This window comes from Artemia sp. Qi Xiang Cuo, chromosome 10 (genome assembly GCF_049724085.1).
Source record: "Artemia sp. Qi Xiang Cuo chromosome 10, ASM4972408v1, whole genome shotgun sequence".
Lineage (NCBI taxonomy): Eukaryota > Metazoa > Arthropoda > Branchiopoda > Anostraca > Artemiidae > Artemia > Artemia sp. Qi Xiang Cuo.
Genome location: NC_142803.1, coordinates 12,396,222 through 12,413,648, shown reverse-complemented (window position 1 = coordinate 12,413,648; position 17,427 = coordinate 12,396,222). Strand labels below are relative to the sequence as shown.

The window sequence follows — 17,427 nt, the reverse complement described above, 5'->3', positions numbered from 1 at the left end:
AAAATGAGCTATTATACAGCTCTCTATGATTTTCCAGTGCTCAGCTAGTTGAGGAGGAAAATCAAGCGGAATGAAAAAAATATCCCGTTTGTGGAGAATAACTTGGTTAAAGTCAATTTTCTTGATTTTCAAGCCAATATATTTTCTTTGTTATTCAAGCCAAAGAGTGATAAGTTTCCTTAACAGGGGTTTTGGACAAGGTGGTTGTAATGGTGTAATTTTTGTTTTGATCTGACTCTTTTCTCAGGAGTTAGGGGTTTTTATATTTCTCAACATTGGACGTGATCGTCTCTTACTAGGTTGCTAGCTACCGCTGCAACCCGGATTGCTAGCTACCGCTGCAACCCGGAAAATACGATGAAATAATAATATGCATATGGTTCTTAAATCATGCTGTTTTATAGTCCCATATGGTGTAGTGGATAGGATAGGTGGATTTCATCTAGAAGGCCTGGGTTCGATTCCCGGTATTGGAAAATTTTTAACTCTATAATCTTCGAACATTAGAAGCTCTAAACCTTTTATAATTTATAATGAACCACATCGATCCTTTATGTAAAAATTAAAAAATTACTATTACTGATTAGGCATCATAAATATTTTTGCAGTTTACATAATAATTTTAGCGATTAAGCCAAAAAAGAAAATTTTGGTTCCAGGAGTTTCGGTTACTATTGAGACAAGTAGCTATTATTACTATAGAGTTCATTACATGGACTGTTTTATTGCTTCAAAATTCAAATATCTTTGAAAAGACTGCAGTATGAAAATACATCAAAAATGCAATTTTTTTGACAAAATTGATTCTACTTTAAAAAGTATTTTATTTTTAAATACAAAAGTGACTAGATGTTGCAATTTCCTTTAAAATGAGCTATTATACAGCTCTCTATGATTTTCCAGTGCCCAGCTAGCTGAGCAGAAAGAAAAAGCGGAAAGAAAAAAATATCCCGTTTGTGGAGAATAACGTGGTAAAAGTCAATTTTCTTGATTTTCAAGCCAATATATTTTCTTTGTTATTCAAGCCAAAGGGAGGTAAGTTTCCTTTATAGAGGATTCGGACAAGGCGGTTCTAATGGTGTAATTTTTGTTTTGATCTGACTCTTTTTTTAGGAGTGGGGGGGTTTTATATTTCTTAACATTGGAGGTGATCGTCTCTTACTAGGTTGCTAGCTACCGCTGCAACCCGGATTTTATTTTTAATTACAACAGTGACTAGATGTTGCAAGTTCCTTTACAATGAGCTATTATACAACTCTCTATGATTTTCCAGTGCCCAGCTAGTTGGGGAGGAAAAAAAAGCGGAAAGAAAAAAATATCCCGTTTGTGGAGAATAACGTGGTAAAAGTCTATTTTCTTGATTTTCAAGCCAATATATTTTCTTTGTTATTCAAGCCAAAGGGCGGTAAGTTTCCTTTATAGAGGATTCGGACAAGGCGGTTCTAATGGTGTACTTTTTGTTTTGATCTGACTTTTTTTAGGAGTTGGGGGGTTTTATATTTCTTAACATTGGATGTGATCGTCTCTTACTAGGTTGCTAGCTACCGCTGCAACCCGGATCCTTACCTATAGTTAAGTTGCCGATGCAATTTAGTATAGGCAAAAGATGGTTCTTTATTATAATGCAACCTGGATTATCTTTTAATGTATTATTACAAACAGGAAAAAGCCTACGGCTTTTTCTTCTTTGGAATAGTAAGAGACGAACCTCAAAGAATCAGGCAGCTAACTAAGTCCAATATAAGCAATTGTTTGTTCTTCTCATGATCATCTTTTAAATTGGTGTTTCTTACTAGGTTGCTAGCTACCACTTAAACCCGGATTATGTAATAGGTTGCTAGCTACCGCTGCAACCTAGATAATCTTATTTCTGCTACTATGGGCTAAGGTTCGTTCTTTCATGTAAAACTAGCAAAACATTTTTTAAGCCTGATGAAGATTTAACTAATGTGTCAAAAGTAAGGTTGCAAGTCCATGATTTTGTTTTGGCCTTATTATAATTGGTATGGTGAAATAATAATATGCATATGGCTCTTAAATCATGCTTCATTATTGTTCCATATGGTCTAGTGGCTAGGATAGTTAACTTCCACTTAACAGGCTCGGGTTCGATTCCCGGTGGTGGAAAATTTTTAACTCTATAATCTTCGAACATTTGAACCTTTTTTAATTTATAATATGTATAATATAAATACTGTAATCTTAACTATAGTGAAGTTGCGTATGCAAGTTAGTATAAGGAAGAGTTCGATCTTTATTATAACTATAATTAAGTCGCGTATAAAATTTAGTATAGGCAAGAGGTCGTTCTTTATTATAAATTTTTTTCCACTCGCGTGAGACCATATTTTTTCAAGATTTAAAATTATTAAGCACACAAAATCCCGTGTCGAGTATCTAAAACCTAGCATAAAACAAAACTAATTTTAAAATTTTCAGGTATTTATCTTGTTTGAATTACAAAATTAGTATTATTGGTTAGACACCATAAATATTTTTGCAGTTTAAATAATAAGTTTAGTGATTCTGGACTGAAAACTAAAATAATTGCAATTATGAGACAATAATATGGAGATATGTACTTTACGGGTTACAGGATACAATAATAAATTTGAACTGAGATGAAAAAAAAATTTCTTCCAGGAGACAAAAAGCAAAACTAATTTTAGAATTTTCATGTATTTTTGTTGTTTAAATTAAAAAATTACTATTACTGATTAGGCATCATAAATATTTTTGCAGTTTACATAATAATTTTAGCGATTAAGCCAAAAAAGAAAATTTTGGTTCCAGGAGTTTCGGTTACTATTGAGACAAGTAGCTATTATTACTATAGAGTTCATTACATGGACTGTTTTATTGCTTCAAAATTCAAATATCTTTGAAAAGACTGCAGTATGAAAATACATCAAAAATGCAATTTTTTTGACAAAATTGATTCTACTTTAAAAAGTATTTTATTTTTAAATACAAAAGTGACTAGATGTTGCAATTTCCTTTAAAATGAGCTATTATACAGCTCTCTATGATTTTCCAGTGCCCAGCTAGCTGAGCAGAAAGAAAAAGCGGAAAGAAAAAAATATCCCGTTTGTGGAGAATAACGTGGTAAAAGTCAATTTTCTTGATTTTCAAGCCAATATATTTTCTTTGTTATTCAAGCCAAAGGGAGGTAAGTTTCCTTTATAGAGGATTCGGACAAGGCGGTTCTAATGGTGTACTTTTTGTTTTGATCTGACTCTGTTTTTAGGAGTTGGGGGGTTTTATATTTCTTGACATTGGAGGTGATCGTCTCTTACTAGGTTGCTAGCTACCGCTGCAACCCGGAACTGAGATGAAAAAAAAATTTCTTCCAGGAGACAAAAAGCAAAACTAATTTTAGAATTTTCATGTATTTTTGTTGTTTAAATTAAAAAATTACTATTACTGATTAGGCATCATAAATATTTTTGCAGTTTACATAATAATTTTAGCGATTAAGCCAAAAAAGAAAATTTTGGTTCCAGGAGTTTCGGTTACTATTGAGACAAGTAGCTATTATTACTATAGAGTTCATTACATGGACTGTTTTATTGCTTCAAAATTCAAATATCTTTGAAAAAGACTGCAGTATGAAAATACATCAAAAATGCAATTTTTTTGACAAAATTGATTCTACTTTAAAAAGTATTTTATTTTTAAATACAAAAGTGACTAGATGTTGCAATTTCCTTTAAAATGAGCTATTATACAGCTCTCTATGATTTTCCAGTGCCCAGCTAGCTGAGCAGAAAGAAAAAGCGGAAAGAAAAAAATATCCCGTTTGTGGAGAATAACGTGGTAAAAGTCAATTTTCTTGATTTTCAAGCCAATATATTTTCTTTGTTATTCAATCCAAAGGGATTTAAGTTTCCTTTATTGATTATTAGGACTAGTCGTTTCTAATGGTGTACTTTTTGTTTTGATCTGACTCTTTTTTTATTAGTTGGGGGGTTTTATATTTCTTGACATTGGAGGTGATCGTCTCTTACTAGGTTGCTAGCTACCGCTGCAACCCGGATAAACTTTTCTGATATTTCAGGATGTTAGCTTTATTTTTTGTGTAGTAAAGTTTTATATTATTAGAAATTTGGATTTTTATATTTTGATTTTGTTTTTTTTTATTCTTTCTTTTTTTCCACTCTCGTGAGACCATATTTTTTCAAGGTTTAAAATTATTAAGCACACAAAATCCCGTGTCGAGTATCTAAAACCTAGCATAAAACAAAACTAATTTTAAAATTTTCAGGTATTTATCTTGTTTGAATTACAAAATTAGTATTATTGGTTAGACACCATAAATATTTTTGCAGTTTACATAATAAGTTTAGTGATTCTGGACTGAAAACTAAAATAATTGCAATTATGAGACAATAATATGGAATGTACTTTACGAGTTACAAACCAAAAAAAGTTTGGTTCCAGGATACAATAATAAATTTGAACTGAGATGAAAAAAAATTTCTTCCAGGAGACAAAAAGCAAAACTAATTTTAGAATTTTCATGTATTTTTGTTGTTTAAATTAAAAAATTACTATTACTGATTAGGCATCATAAATATTTTTGCAGTTTACATAATAATTTTAGCGATTAAGCCAAAAAAGAAAATTTTGGTTCCAGGAGTTTCGGTTACTATTGAGACAAGTAGCTATTATTACTATAGAGTTCATTACATGGACTGTTTTATTGCTTCAAAATTCAAATATCTTTGAAAAGACTGCAGTATGAAAATACATCAAAAATGCAATTTTTTTGACAAAATTGATTCTACTTTAAAAAGTATTTTATTTTTAAATACAAAAGTGACTAGATGTTGCAATTTCCTTTAAAATAAGCTATTATACAGCTCTCTATGATTTTCCAGTGCCCAGCTAGCTGAGCAGAAAGAAAAAGCGGAAAGAAAAAATATCCCGTTTGTGGAGAATAACGTGGTAAAAGTCAATTTTCTTGATTTTCAAGCCAATATATTTTCTTTGTTATTCAAGCCAAAGGGCGGTAAGTTTCCTTTATAGAGGATTCGGACAAGGCGGTTCTAATGGTGTACTTTTTGTTTTGATCTGACTCTTTTTTTAGGAGTTGGGGGGTTTTATATTTCTTGACATTGGAGGTGATCGTCTCTTACTAGGTTGCTAGCTACCGCTGCAACCCGGATTGCTAGCTACTGCTGCAACCCAGATTCACATATATAGTTATTTATGAGGCAGCCTGGCCGAGTGGTCCAAGGCACTGGTGTCAACCACCAGTCTCTTCGGAAGCGTGGGTTCAAATCTTACCGCTGGTATACGATTATGTTTGAAAGACTGCAGTGTGAAAAGACATCGAAAATGCAGTTTTTGGTGGAAAAATTGATTCTCTTTTGGAAATAATTTATTTTAGTTACAAAAGGTTTTTAACCCAATTAATTTCCTTTAAAATGAGCTATTGAACAACCCTCTACGATGTTCCAGTGCCAAGCTATCTCTGGAAACAAAGAAAAAAAAAAGAAAAAAATATCCCGTTTAGGAAGAATGTTGTAGTAGCTGCCACTTTTCTTGATTTTCAAGCCAATATATTTCCCTTTCTGTTCAAGCCAAGGGACAGAAAGTTTCCTATACAGGGGTTTCGGACAAGGCGGTTCTAATGGTGTACTTTTTGTTTTGATCTGACTCCTTTTTTAGGAACTATGGGTTTTTATATTTCTTAACATTGGACGTGATCGTCTCTTACTAGGTTGCTAGCTACCGCTGCAACCCGGATTATGTAATCCTAACTACATCCAACGACTATGACGTCATTGGTCAATATTGTATGTAAAAAATTAAGTTTTTCGTAAAAAATAATTAATTGAAAAAAAAATTAAGTGCAAAAGTTGCTAGATCTAGAGATTTCCATTAAAATGAGCCATTGAAAAACTCTCTACGATGTTCCAGTGCCAAGCTATCTGTGGAAAAGAAGAAAGAAAAAAATATCCCGTTTAGGCAGAATGTAGTAGCTGGCACTTTTCTTGATTTTCAAGCCAATATATTTCCCTTGCTGTTCAAGCCAAGGGACAGAAAGTTTCCTATACAGGGGTTTCGGACAAGGCGGTTCTAATGGTGTACTTTTTGTTTTGATCTGACTCCTTTTTTAGGAACTATGGGTTTTTATATTTCTTAACATTGGACGCGATCGTCTCTTACTAGGTTGCTAGCTACCGCTGCAACCCGGATACAAGGGTAGTGCCCCCTCTTTAAAAATATACCTTGATGGTTCATTTGTGAAAATCTCAGTAGCATTAATATCTAAATTTCCATTTATTCTTTCATTAAACTGGCTGGAAAAATCAACCGTTCGACTTTCAAGTTGCAGGACATTGCTGATCTCAGGAAGTAAAACGATATCTCTAACCATCATCAATAAAAGTTAATGTATGTGACGGTAGAGGGTTGCGGTGGCGAAAAAAATCATTATCTACTAAACATATATCTAGACCTAGATAAATACAAAAAAAAATAACAAAATATAATCCGTCAAAGCGGACATAAGAAACAAAAATTAAACAAAACAAATAAACAAACCGGTGGATATGTATGCACATATTAACTCCCAAAATAAAATTCAGTGGGCTTAATAATGGGTCACAACTTCATTTATAAGCAAACCAAAATTTAATGACCTTCATGATTAATAACTTTTCATATATTCTCTAAAACAAAAAAAAATAATTTTCCAAACACTATAAATAACTAGCTCAAAACCACTATTTACATTTTTAACGCTTTGAACCATTCAACCTTTTCAACATTGCCTGCAGATTTAACAGAAAGAACCGGCGGTACCACGGGAGGTATCCAGCACTCAACACCTCTCTCCATCAAATATTTTCTTTTCACCACCAATTCGTTTCTAATTTGGCGCACCTCTCTACTAACATCATCACTAATAAAAACTGGTTTTCCAAACTGCAAGTCCTTTCCTCTTAATTTCTTTGCATTTTTGAATATGCCGTATCGGTCCTTATAATCAGTAACTTTGATTTTGATAAAGTTACTCGCTTCATGTACCATTGAAAATGGAGGAATATTCTTCACTTCCATTTCTAATCCCTCATTCAGCACTCTTTTAATGGTATTTTTGCATCTGACAATGAATCAGTCCTCACATTCCAAAACAATATATTGTTTTTTCTTTCCGTATGCTGCAACACAAGAGACTGATTTTTCAATGATGTAACTTGTGTAAATAAATCATTCACAAGTTTATCCTGATTTTCCATCTTAGACTTCAAAGTATCTACCCGATTATTTGTTTCTCTTGCATCACCTTCCACACGCGTGCATCTTTCTCCCAATTCACGAACAGTTTTTTGTATATTTTGCACATCAGTCTTCACACTATGAAGGGACTCTCTAATTTCTTTTACGTCTGATTGTAAAGTTTCCAACAGCTCCAAAATTCTTACGATATTTTCTGCATTTGTTTTCTCACATTCCTGTCGTAAGCATTCGCCACTCGAATCCAGAATAGAATCTTCTGGCGAAGGCCTTTTCTTCCCTATTAGAGATTTTAGGGTTGCCGCTAGTCTTTCATTTGATTTATCACCACTCTCATTACCACCATCAGTTTTTACCTTCTTATCATTTCTCTTTCTCCCCATTCTAATGGACGATTAAGGCAAAATAAATTTCCAAAAAAAGGCAATCTTCAATCAATATATGCCACACGGTTCAAAAGTTCTTTATATTTTCATATTTACTGTGACATTTGGTTATTATTTATTCGTTCATTTCACTGGCCACTACTAACCCACTTCATTAACTATATTAACGGAATGATTGCATAACCACAATCTTCAAAATATAGGTAAAGTTTTTCTCAAGGTCATTCGTTACTTGTGTAATCATATATTACCTTAACATATTTCTTTCATTCCACGCAAAAATCAATAGGCTCCTTGTCCAGGTTTATCACAGGTAAACAGGTTATCCGTGAGATGTAATTTATCACATGTAAACAGTTAATCCGTGAAATATGTTTAATGTTTATGTTTTATATGTTTAATTACAGAGAAGTGGAAAAGGTAAAGCCCCTTCAACCTAAACAGAAACATGATTTCTCTGATGTTGCCTCCTTGACCCATTTATGGATTATCGCCAATGAATTCTTTTGTGCAACTACGTCCCCCAAATTTTAAAGGACGTTTAAACGTATTTAAACAGAGGCAAATACGCATAAACATATTTACGTTTCGGAGGGAACTCAAATTTCTTTTTACAACCTAAAAACTATGGGTTGCATTAAAATTGCAGGAAACTATGGAAAACATCACAAAAATCACGATTCATACTCTTTGAGCCAGGAAGCCTAACCCCCTGAAAACAATAAATATTTGACATATACATGAAAAGTGTGATTATAGCATAGAAGCATGTGCACAGAGATTTATTGAAATAAAAAAAAGGGGGAGGATATTTAGGAGAGAGCCCAGATACTTAAAACAGCAAAAAAGAGTCAACTACCCGAAAGGTACCAGAAAACAGAAAAATGACAAAATTCAAATACAAGCGAGTAATTCTCTGTTCAAAAAAAGAATTTCTTTAAGGCTTTTATATCTTTTTTAATATTACTCACAGGGCTCATTAGATTTATCAGTAAAGTGTATTTTTTTTCAAGACAGATATGTATTGAGTTTTTGCCAAGACTACCTCATTAATACTTCGTCATTATTATTTTTTGTGCATTAATGACAAGGATTATATTTCAACAAAATAGGTGACAAAACCAAACAATACACAAAAAAGATGCACTTACAGATAATCTTGATAGGGAAATAAAGTAACTCTCTAAACAGGGCAAATACTAAATTGAAATGAGGCCAGATGCCTTTGCACTACATACAAAACACAAAGAGATCAGAGATGAATTGAAACACATAGGAGATAAATAAATAGTAATTATGATTGTAATTCCGTGAAAAATAGAAGAATTGTTTAATTATTCGATCATAATTAGACTGGAAACTAGTTCTGGCGCTAGTTCCAAAATTCAAAAGTTTCAAAAGTTTAAAGTCAGTTCCAAAGGCTCCAAAAGTCAAAAAATTTAATTACCTCATGCCGGATGGTAAACAATCCCAAAGTTGGAGGCCTATGTAGGTGAGAAATGGAATGATTTAGTTTTAGAACCAATAGATCTGGTTTCGGTATTGGCGACTTAAAGATTACCGTTGCTAAAATACCACACCAAAGAAAATTTTGAACATATAACCAATTATGGTTTTTGAATAGAAACAAATAAAATCTTTCGAAAAACATACTTTATAGTATTAATACAAATGGCCAAAGCATAGAAGCGCTCTGTCTTAAACCCCTCGACCCAACACCCTTACTGTTTGCAGCCTCAGAATCCCAATACAGAATTTGGAGCCTCAGAATTTGGTTCCTGGGCGTTTGTTTTTTGTAAATTATTTCTAAATAAAATTATACTCCTGTAAAAAAAAATACAGTAGCAGAAGAAAACTAAAAACAAAATTACATCAAAAAGATTTTTTTTTTAGGGAAATACCTTCGCAAAGAAACAAGACAGAATTTTTACTGACCCCAATGTATTTTTTTTTTTTTTTGAACTGATCCCCGCTTTCTGGAAAAGAAAAGAAACAAAAAGAAAAGGATACAGCACTAGACCCTTAAAGTCCAAACCGGCGGTGCTGATCTCCGTTTCAAGGCCCTTCAGCCAGGAAGTCCAATGGGGGTTGGCGGCCAGCCATCCTTTGCTTTCACTCACCCTTCCTGCTCACCTTCCCCAGATTTCTCCAGTTGTCCATTTGGAGCTGGGCTGACTCTGGCTGAGCTTACAGAGCCACACCACTAACCCTTTCAAACCAACTCACTGGCTACACCAGAAATCACACTCTCGCCCTTTGGATAAAGGATTCTATAACCAGCGCGCCAACCACTCGGCTAAGACAACCTCTGGAAACAAAGGAGGACAAGAAAATTGAAGGGCATAAATCTTTTAAATTTACTGCACACGTTTGGAGAATGACATGACCGCAAAACCATTTTAAAGGGCCTGCTAGCAGGACTGAGAGGAGGTTAGTAGTTCCTTTATCCCGAATATTTTCCGAAAAGCTTGGGAAGCAGAAGCTTAAAGTAAAATTAAAAACTAAAAGGTACTAGTACTAACACTACAAAGTACCTTTATATCCAAGGATTTTACCCAGAAGCAATTTCGACATTACAGGCCCTTTGATATTTTCCTCCAAATTGATACTATTGATAAATTTGATTAAGAATTCATCCGTATCATTCGACAATTTTCCACCCTCTTTACTTATTTGAACATCACTAAAAAGTCCAAGATAATAATCAAAATGATCAGGGAACGAAAGAATAAGGTCCTTGAAGGTATTCACTGTTTCTGCGCAGGAAGAAGAATCTTTAACTGCTAGGTTTAAACAGATTTCAGCTTTCTGTTGTGCACACGATGTGTGAATTAGTATCTCAGCGATTTGCGAGTTGAGAACATCTTTTAAATTGCTATATTTCCTCTGGAAAATTTGAATATCTTATTAATTCACAAAATAGAAATTTATTAATAATATCAGAAGATGGGAAGAAACTTTTCTGGAATGTTTTTTTTTTCAAGTATGCCAACTTATTTCGAGCGGTGCAGGGGGGGGCGGGGGCAAGTCAAAACTGCCCAGAGCACGTGAACTATATGAACAATATAGAAACAATCGAAGGAGCGCGTGATTTCATATAGGCCTAGTTGAAGGTGTTAAGGAAACTGCCCAAATCTCTAAATTTCCCCTGGAAGAATTTATGTGCCTTATTAGTAAAAAGACGAAAAATATTTATGACGTAAAATTAATGTGAATTAATGTGCCCTATTAGTAAAAAGACGAAAAATATTTATGACGAAAAATAAAAATATTTAAAGACGAAAATATTTATGTGCCCTTGAAGAATTTATGTGCCCTATTAGTAAAAAGATGAAAAATATTTATGACGTAAAATAAAAATATTTAAAGACAAAAAATATTTATGTGCCCTATTAGTAAAAAGACGAAAAATACTTATGACGAAAAATAAAAACATTTAAAGAGGAAAAATATTTATGTGCCTTTGAAGAATTAATGTGCCCTATTAGTAAAAAGACGAAAAATATTTATGACGTAAAATAAAAATATTTAAAGACAAAAATATTTATGTGCCCTATTAGTAAAAAGACGAAAAATACTTATGACGAAAAATAAAAACATTTAAAGAGGAAAAATATTTATGTGCCTTTGAAGAATTTATGTGCCCTATTAGTAAACAGACGAAAAATATTTATGACGTAAAATAAAAATATTTAAAGACAAAAAATATTTATGTGCCCTATTAGTAAAAAGACGAAAAATACTTATGACGAAAAATAAAAACATTTAAAGAGGGAAAATCTTTATGTGCCTTTGAAGAATTAATGTGCCCTATTAGTAAAAAGACGAAAAATATTAATGACGAAAAATAAAGATATTTAAAGACGAAAATATTTATGTGCCCTTGAAGAATTTATGTGCCCTATTAGTAAAAAGATGAAAAATAACTAGTCCCTCCTCTTTAAGATTGATCTATAGGATCTCTCTTCAGGGAAAATTTGTGCCCAATAAACCCAAATTTCGGTGATTCAGATTTATCACATTAAAAAACTTTGATACCCTCCTTAATCTCTGGGCTATAACAACCAATAGTTAGAATGATGTACTGTAGATATGAAAAGTTTACCGTCTGCGCGCTTCACAACGAGAGCATCCTGCCAATTTGGCACTCACCCAGCAATTGAGCCATGATAAAACTTTATTCCTCAAACTTGGCCGAATTCATTTTTTTAGTCAAATAGAAATAATTAAAAGATAGTTTTCAGGGATAGATAAGGCAGCGGCAAGTTATATAAACAAAGACTCACATAAAGGATACATAGGAAAAGAAAAAGTAGGTAAAGGAAGATAGAAATGAACATCAACATTATGAAATAAAGAATTAAAATAAAATTAAAAAGACGAGAAAGAAACAAGGATTTTGACAATAAACGAAAATTGGAAAACTATCGTGGTCGGTGGTAAATTATTTCCATTATGGAGGGGAAAGACGTTCTTTCATTTCTTGAGATAAAGAAACAGATAATAAGATAGGTACAGACAAAGACACGGGGCAGACAGATTCTAGGGGGGAGGGGTAGCATTTTTTTGGCTAAACCAAGATAATCTGTTAAGGAAACTGTCCAAATCTCTAAATTTCCCCTGGAAGAATTTATGTGCCTTATTAGTAAAAAGACGAAAAATATTTATGACGTAAAATTAATGTGAATTAATGTGCCCTATTAGTAAAAAGACGAAAAATATTTATGACGAAAAATAAAATATTTAAAGACGAAAATATTTATGTGCCCTTGAAGAATTTATGTGCCCTATTAGTAAAAAGATGAAAAATATTTATGACGTAAAATAAAAATATTTAAAGACAAAAAATATTTATGTGCCCTATTAGTAAAAAGACGAAAAATACTTATGACGAAAAATAAAAACATTTAAAGAGGAAAAATATTTATGTGCCTTTGAAGAATTAATGTGCCCTATTAGTAAAAAGACTAAAAATATTTATGACGTAAAATAAAAATATTTAAAGACAAAAATATTTATGTGCCCTATTAGTAAAAAGACGAAAAATACTTATGACGAAAAATAAAAACATTTAAAGAGGAAAAATATTTATGTGCCTTTGAAGAATTTATGTGCCCTATTAGTAAACAGACGAAAAATATTTATGACGTAAAATAAAAATATTTAAAGACAAAAAATATTTATGTGCCCTATTAGTAAAAAGACGAAAAATACTTATGACGAAAAATAAAAACATTTAAAGAGGGAAAATCTTTATGTGCCTTTGAAGAATTAATGTGCCCTATTAGTAAAAAGACGAAAAATATTAATGACGAAAAATAAAGATATTTAAAGACGAAAATATTTATGTGCCCTTGAAGAATTTATGTGCCCTATTAGTAAAAAGATGAAAAATAACTAGTCCCTCCTCTTTAAGATTGATCTATAGGATCTCTCTTCAGGGAAAATTTGTGCCCAATAAACCCAAATTTCGGTGATTCAGATTTATCACATTAAAAAACTTTGATACCCTCCTTAATCTCTGGGCTATAACAACCAATAGTTAGAATGATGTACTGTAGATATGAAAAGTTTACCGTCTGCGCGCTTCACAACGAGAGCATCCTGCCAATTTGGCACTCACCCAGCAATTGAGCCATGATAAAACTTTATTCCTCAAACTTGGCCGAATTCATTTTTTTAGTCAAATAGAAATAATTAAAAGATAGTTTTCAGGGATAGATAAGGCAGCGGCAAGTTATATAAACAAAGACTCACATAAAGGATACATAGGAAAAGAAAAAGTAGGTAAAGGAAGATAGAAATGAACATCAACATTATGAAATAAAGAATTAAAATAAAATTAAAAAGACGAGAAAGAAACAAGGATTTTGACAATAAACGAAAATTGGAAAACTATCGTGGTCGGTGGTAAATTATTTCCGTTATGGAGGGGAGAGACGTTCTTTCATTTCTTGATATAAAGAAACAGATAATCAGATAGGTACAGACAAAGGCCCGGGGCAGACAGATGCGAGGGGGGAGGGGGAGCATTTTTTTGGCTAAACCAAGATAATCTAAATCTCCTGCATCTCTAGGATTTGGCTCCCTGGCCTGGTTCACTTTGTAAATATTCATGGAGCAATCATTCAGCCCTCATCAATATAGACTTCATCACGTCATCACATCATTACATCACATCATCATCATATCATTACATATCATTACAAATTTATTTTAATACTTTGTTTTCAAAGGTCTATTTGTATAAATTATATATTTCAGCGATCAGTAATTCAAGAAAAATGTGGAGCACAAATCCTGCGATTGTTTATTCGTGTCACAAATCCGGCGTGGCTTAGACTCTAAGCCACGAAACGCATATAGCTTATCAAATCTTGAACTGATAGATTTTAGAACGTAAAAAACTTTTAACTATCAGGGGGGAAAATTGACCAGATCAAACGTGGTGAAACAGAAAGTATAGTATATTTTCGCAGTTTTGCCATTAACTAGGCTCATCTATTTACTTGATGATAAGGTTTTGAAAGTGGTATATTTGTATAAATATAAACGTGGAACATATTGGGAAGTGTAATGAACCCCTTTTTTGCGTTTTTTTATATTAAAAACGAGGATGGACTAGTTAAAAAAAAATTATTTGCTTAAAGTAGCCAAAAGAATGAAGTTGAAACCTAAAACGAGCAACAGTTTATAAGATATTTAATAAATAATCTTAATAATTTTTTAATAATTTAAAAAAAAATTTTCTTTGTAACGAAACCTTATTTGATAGCATTTAGGTTACTTACCTTTTCAAATTAATTTGAAAATTTCCTCATTAAAAATTTTTTGTTTTATGTAATATCCCCTCGAACAGATTATTATATTTTTTTTTTTTTTTGTTCGACATCTACTCTTACTAATGACAGCTTGACCTGCCCTCGACTATTCAATCAATATTGTGTTGGTTTTCGGGTGTTTTACCTGGCAACTATGGAAGGGTATCCCCTCATTCAAGCATACGTTCGTTACGTTATGAATAAAGAAGAATCGCATCTCTTTTCAAGTTATCTTTATTTTTTATTTTGTTAATGATATCTGTCAATTTTATTCTCTACTACTTCTTCTTTTTATCGTGAAGATTACCCTCGTCTAAATGCTAAAATGTATTAGTGTATCAAATCTGAGCCATATATAATTTTACTAGCAATACAGCTGACAATTCTGTCGACGTTTTGCAGTGACGTCAATTGGGGAAGAGGAAGGCATTCTATCCCCCCACTAGGTTTTTACCCCTTAGATTTTGAAAAATACATTTTCTGGGGGGTACTTTCGTTGAAAAATGCCTTTTTTTATTGTCACAGAGATATTTTGAAAAAAAGACAAATTTGCCCTTCCCTCCAAATTTTTTGCACCACCCCATATTTCAGAAATGCCGTTTTTAGAGGATACTCTCATAAGAAAGTCTTTTTTTTATTTTCATTGAAAAAAATAATGGAAAAACGATAAATTTGATCCTCTAGATTTTTTGCAACTTTCTAAAACGCATTTTTTTGGGCATTTTCATTGAAAAATCGAAAACGACAAACTTACTACCCCTGTTTTTTTTCAAAGATTGAATTTTATATCCACACCAATTTTTTTTATAAGAATGCAGTCATGTTAAACCTAAGCTCGAATATCTAAGTAGATACATAAAAGAACTAGGTGAATTATTTTTTTTTGTAAAACTACTCTTTTGATATTATAAAACTACTCTTAGACAACTAGTCTAAGCCTGTCGAACAACAAGCATTGTAAATAATAAAAAAAAACCGAGTACATACTCCTTTGCGAGGAATGGAGAAAAAGTATTTTGTCTCCTCCCCATAGCGCAAAATTAGCAGCCTCTTACCCCCCCCCCCATTTAGCAAAAAAACATCGGAAAGTTTCAACCCTATCCCCTAGGCGCAACACAAAACAAGGTACACTCTCTATTGATGATCAAAAACGAATAAGAATTGCATTGTACTATGGAGAAATACTGTCTTCAGTTACCCTTTCTACAACGTTACGTGGTTAAAAGTAAAAGGAAAATAAAAAGTAAAATGAATTATAATGTAAAATTACTGTTAATTAACGTTGTTTGTGAAATAATAAATATATCCCGCAAATTCGAAATTCAGCCGACGTTTTTGATAAGAAGGCAAACACACTAGACGTCAGATTAAATATCCCAGTAAAATTTAATAAAAAAAAAAAAATATTTGTAATAAATGTTCTTTGTAAAAGTTTTGCTTTAACGTTATAATATAATTTATTATTGCGATGTAGTATTAACTTTTTAGGCTAATCCTTCTACTTGACAAAATGGTTGAACCTGGAACAAACTCTGACAATATGGTTTTTACACCAAAATGTTCAGAAAAAATAGGAGTATAATGTGCCAAAAATCCGAAACAGAAAATGGCCCAAAATTGCACATAAAGGCCGAAATTTTAGCCCAATGATAAAAATAAGTGCTTTTGATGGTATATTAAGGGTCTCTTAGAGTGTATTTTAGAGATCTATTGTATTTATAGATATATTTTAGAGATCTATTGAGAATGAAAATCAGCTTCAAAATTGCTGTGGACTTGGACTGGATAAAAGCCGGAAAATTTACTTCCGGCTTTATTAAACGTGTTTATTATTTAACGTCTTATTATTTATTATTTAACGTCTTGGAAGGTCATCTTATGCTGAATTACGCTCAATTTAAGCAAGCATGAGAGACCTCAATTAAGCAAAATTAAACAAGAGCTGCCTTAAATTTTACTGGCAAAACATAGCCAGTTCATCTTATGGATGGGAGAGATGACCAATAAAAACTACTGATATCTAAACCTTCGATTAATTGCCCAAAGAAGCACTAGGTACACTCTCCGACCGCACCTTCGCTATTAAGTGGCAAGTTAAACTATAGGATACGGGTGAAAGTATAACCTCTGTAACATCATCCATTGCCACCGTCTCTCACGGTTCAGACATGGCCATGGTCACTGGATACCTCCATCTAAAACATAGTTCGATGCAAGTGGAAAAAACATCGAGATAGGGAGACAAAGTCCATACTGAATAGCACTAAGCGAAATTAGAACCAATTGGCGTTATGGCCGTCGCTAAGATCTGTCATGGACTTAAATGGTCCACGACCCAGGACCGTAAGCAGTGAAATTCAACCATTTACAAACTCCTAGCACCTGCTCAGGTTGCAATTTAATATCAAGTCCAAGCAAGTAGTAAATACTATTCTGAAACAAATGAAATCTATAGGCAGTATTCGTCAAAATAACAGCTAAAGAGACTGGAGAACCTCTGATGATCCAAATCCCTCCCCCTGCAATTTTAAAAGTTACAAGTATGTTATATGATGCTTTAAAATATAAAATAGATTTTCAACAAAATAGAGTTTTAACCCACCTTAGGAATGAGTTGATATTGATATCAGCAAGCAGATATCAATATCTACAGATGGAGTGGCAACGCACCTCTGACTGCATATCCAAGAGTATAGAAACCCCTTCCAGCTTAGCAGGGGGGTGGCATTCCTTTAGCACGTATAAATACTAGTGGTTAAATCTTCAAATGATATATTAAATTTACAAATAGTGATCAGCAATTTATTGATTATAATAATAATAATAATATAATGCAAAACAAATAGGCCACAGGGCTTCTACAAAAAATTATTGATTAAAGTACCATTCTTTCATACAGATTGGTTATATTATGACTTTTTTTTTCTTTTTTAACATATTAAAATGACTTGTTGAAATTAGCTCCATTTTTT

At 32.6% G+C, this 17,427-nt stretch overlaps 1 protein-coding gene across 1 annotated transcript in view; it reads right to left on the bottom strand.

The window, feature by feature from the left end:
• LOC148947479 (N-alpha-acetyltransferase 25, NatB auxiliary subunit-like) overlaps positions 1-17,427 on the bottom strand; it is a 123,786-nt gene that overhangs the window by 75,349 nt on the left and 31,010 nt on the right. Inside the window, exon 6 of the mRNA XM_089095904.1 lies at positions 10,169-10,520. Coding sequence (XP_088952030.1) covers positions 10,169-10,520 — 352 coding nt within the window. The remainder of the gene's footprint in view (positions 1-10,168; positions 10,521-17,427) is intronic.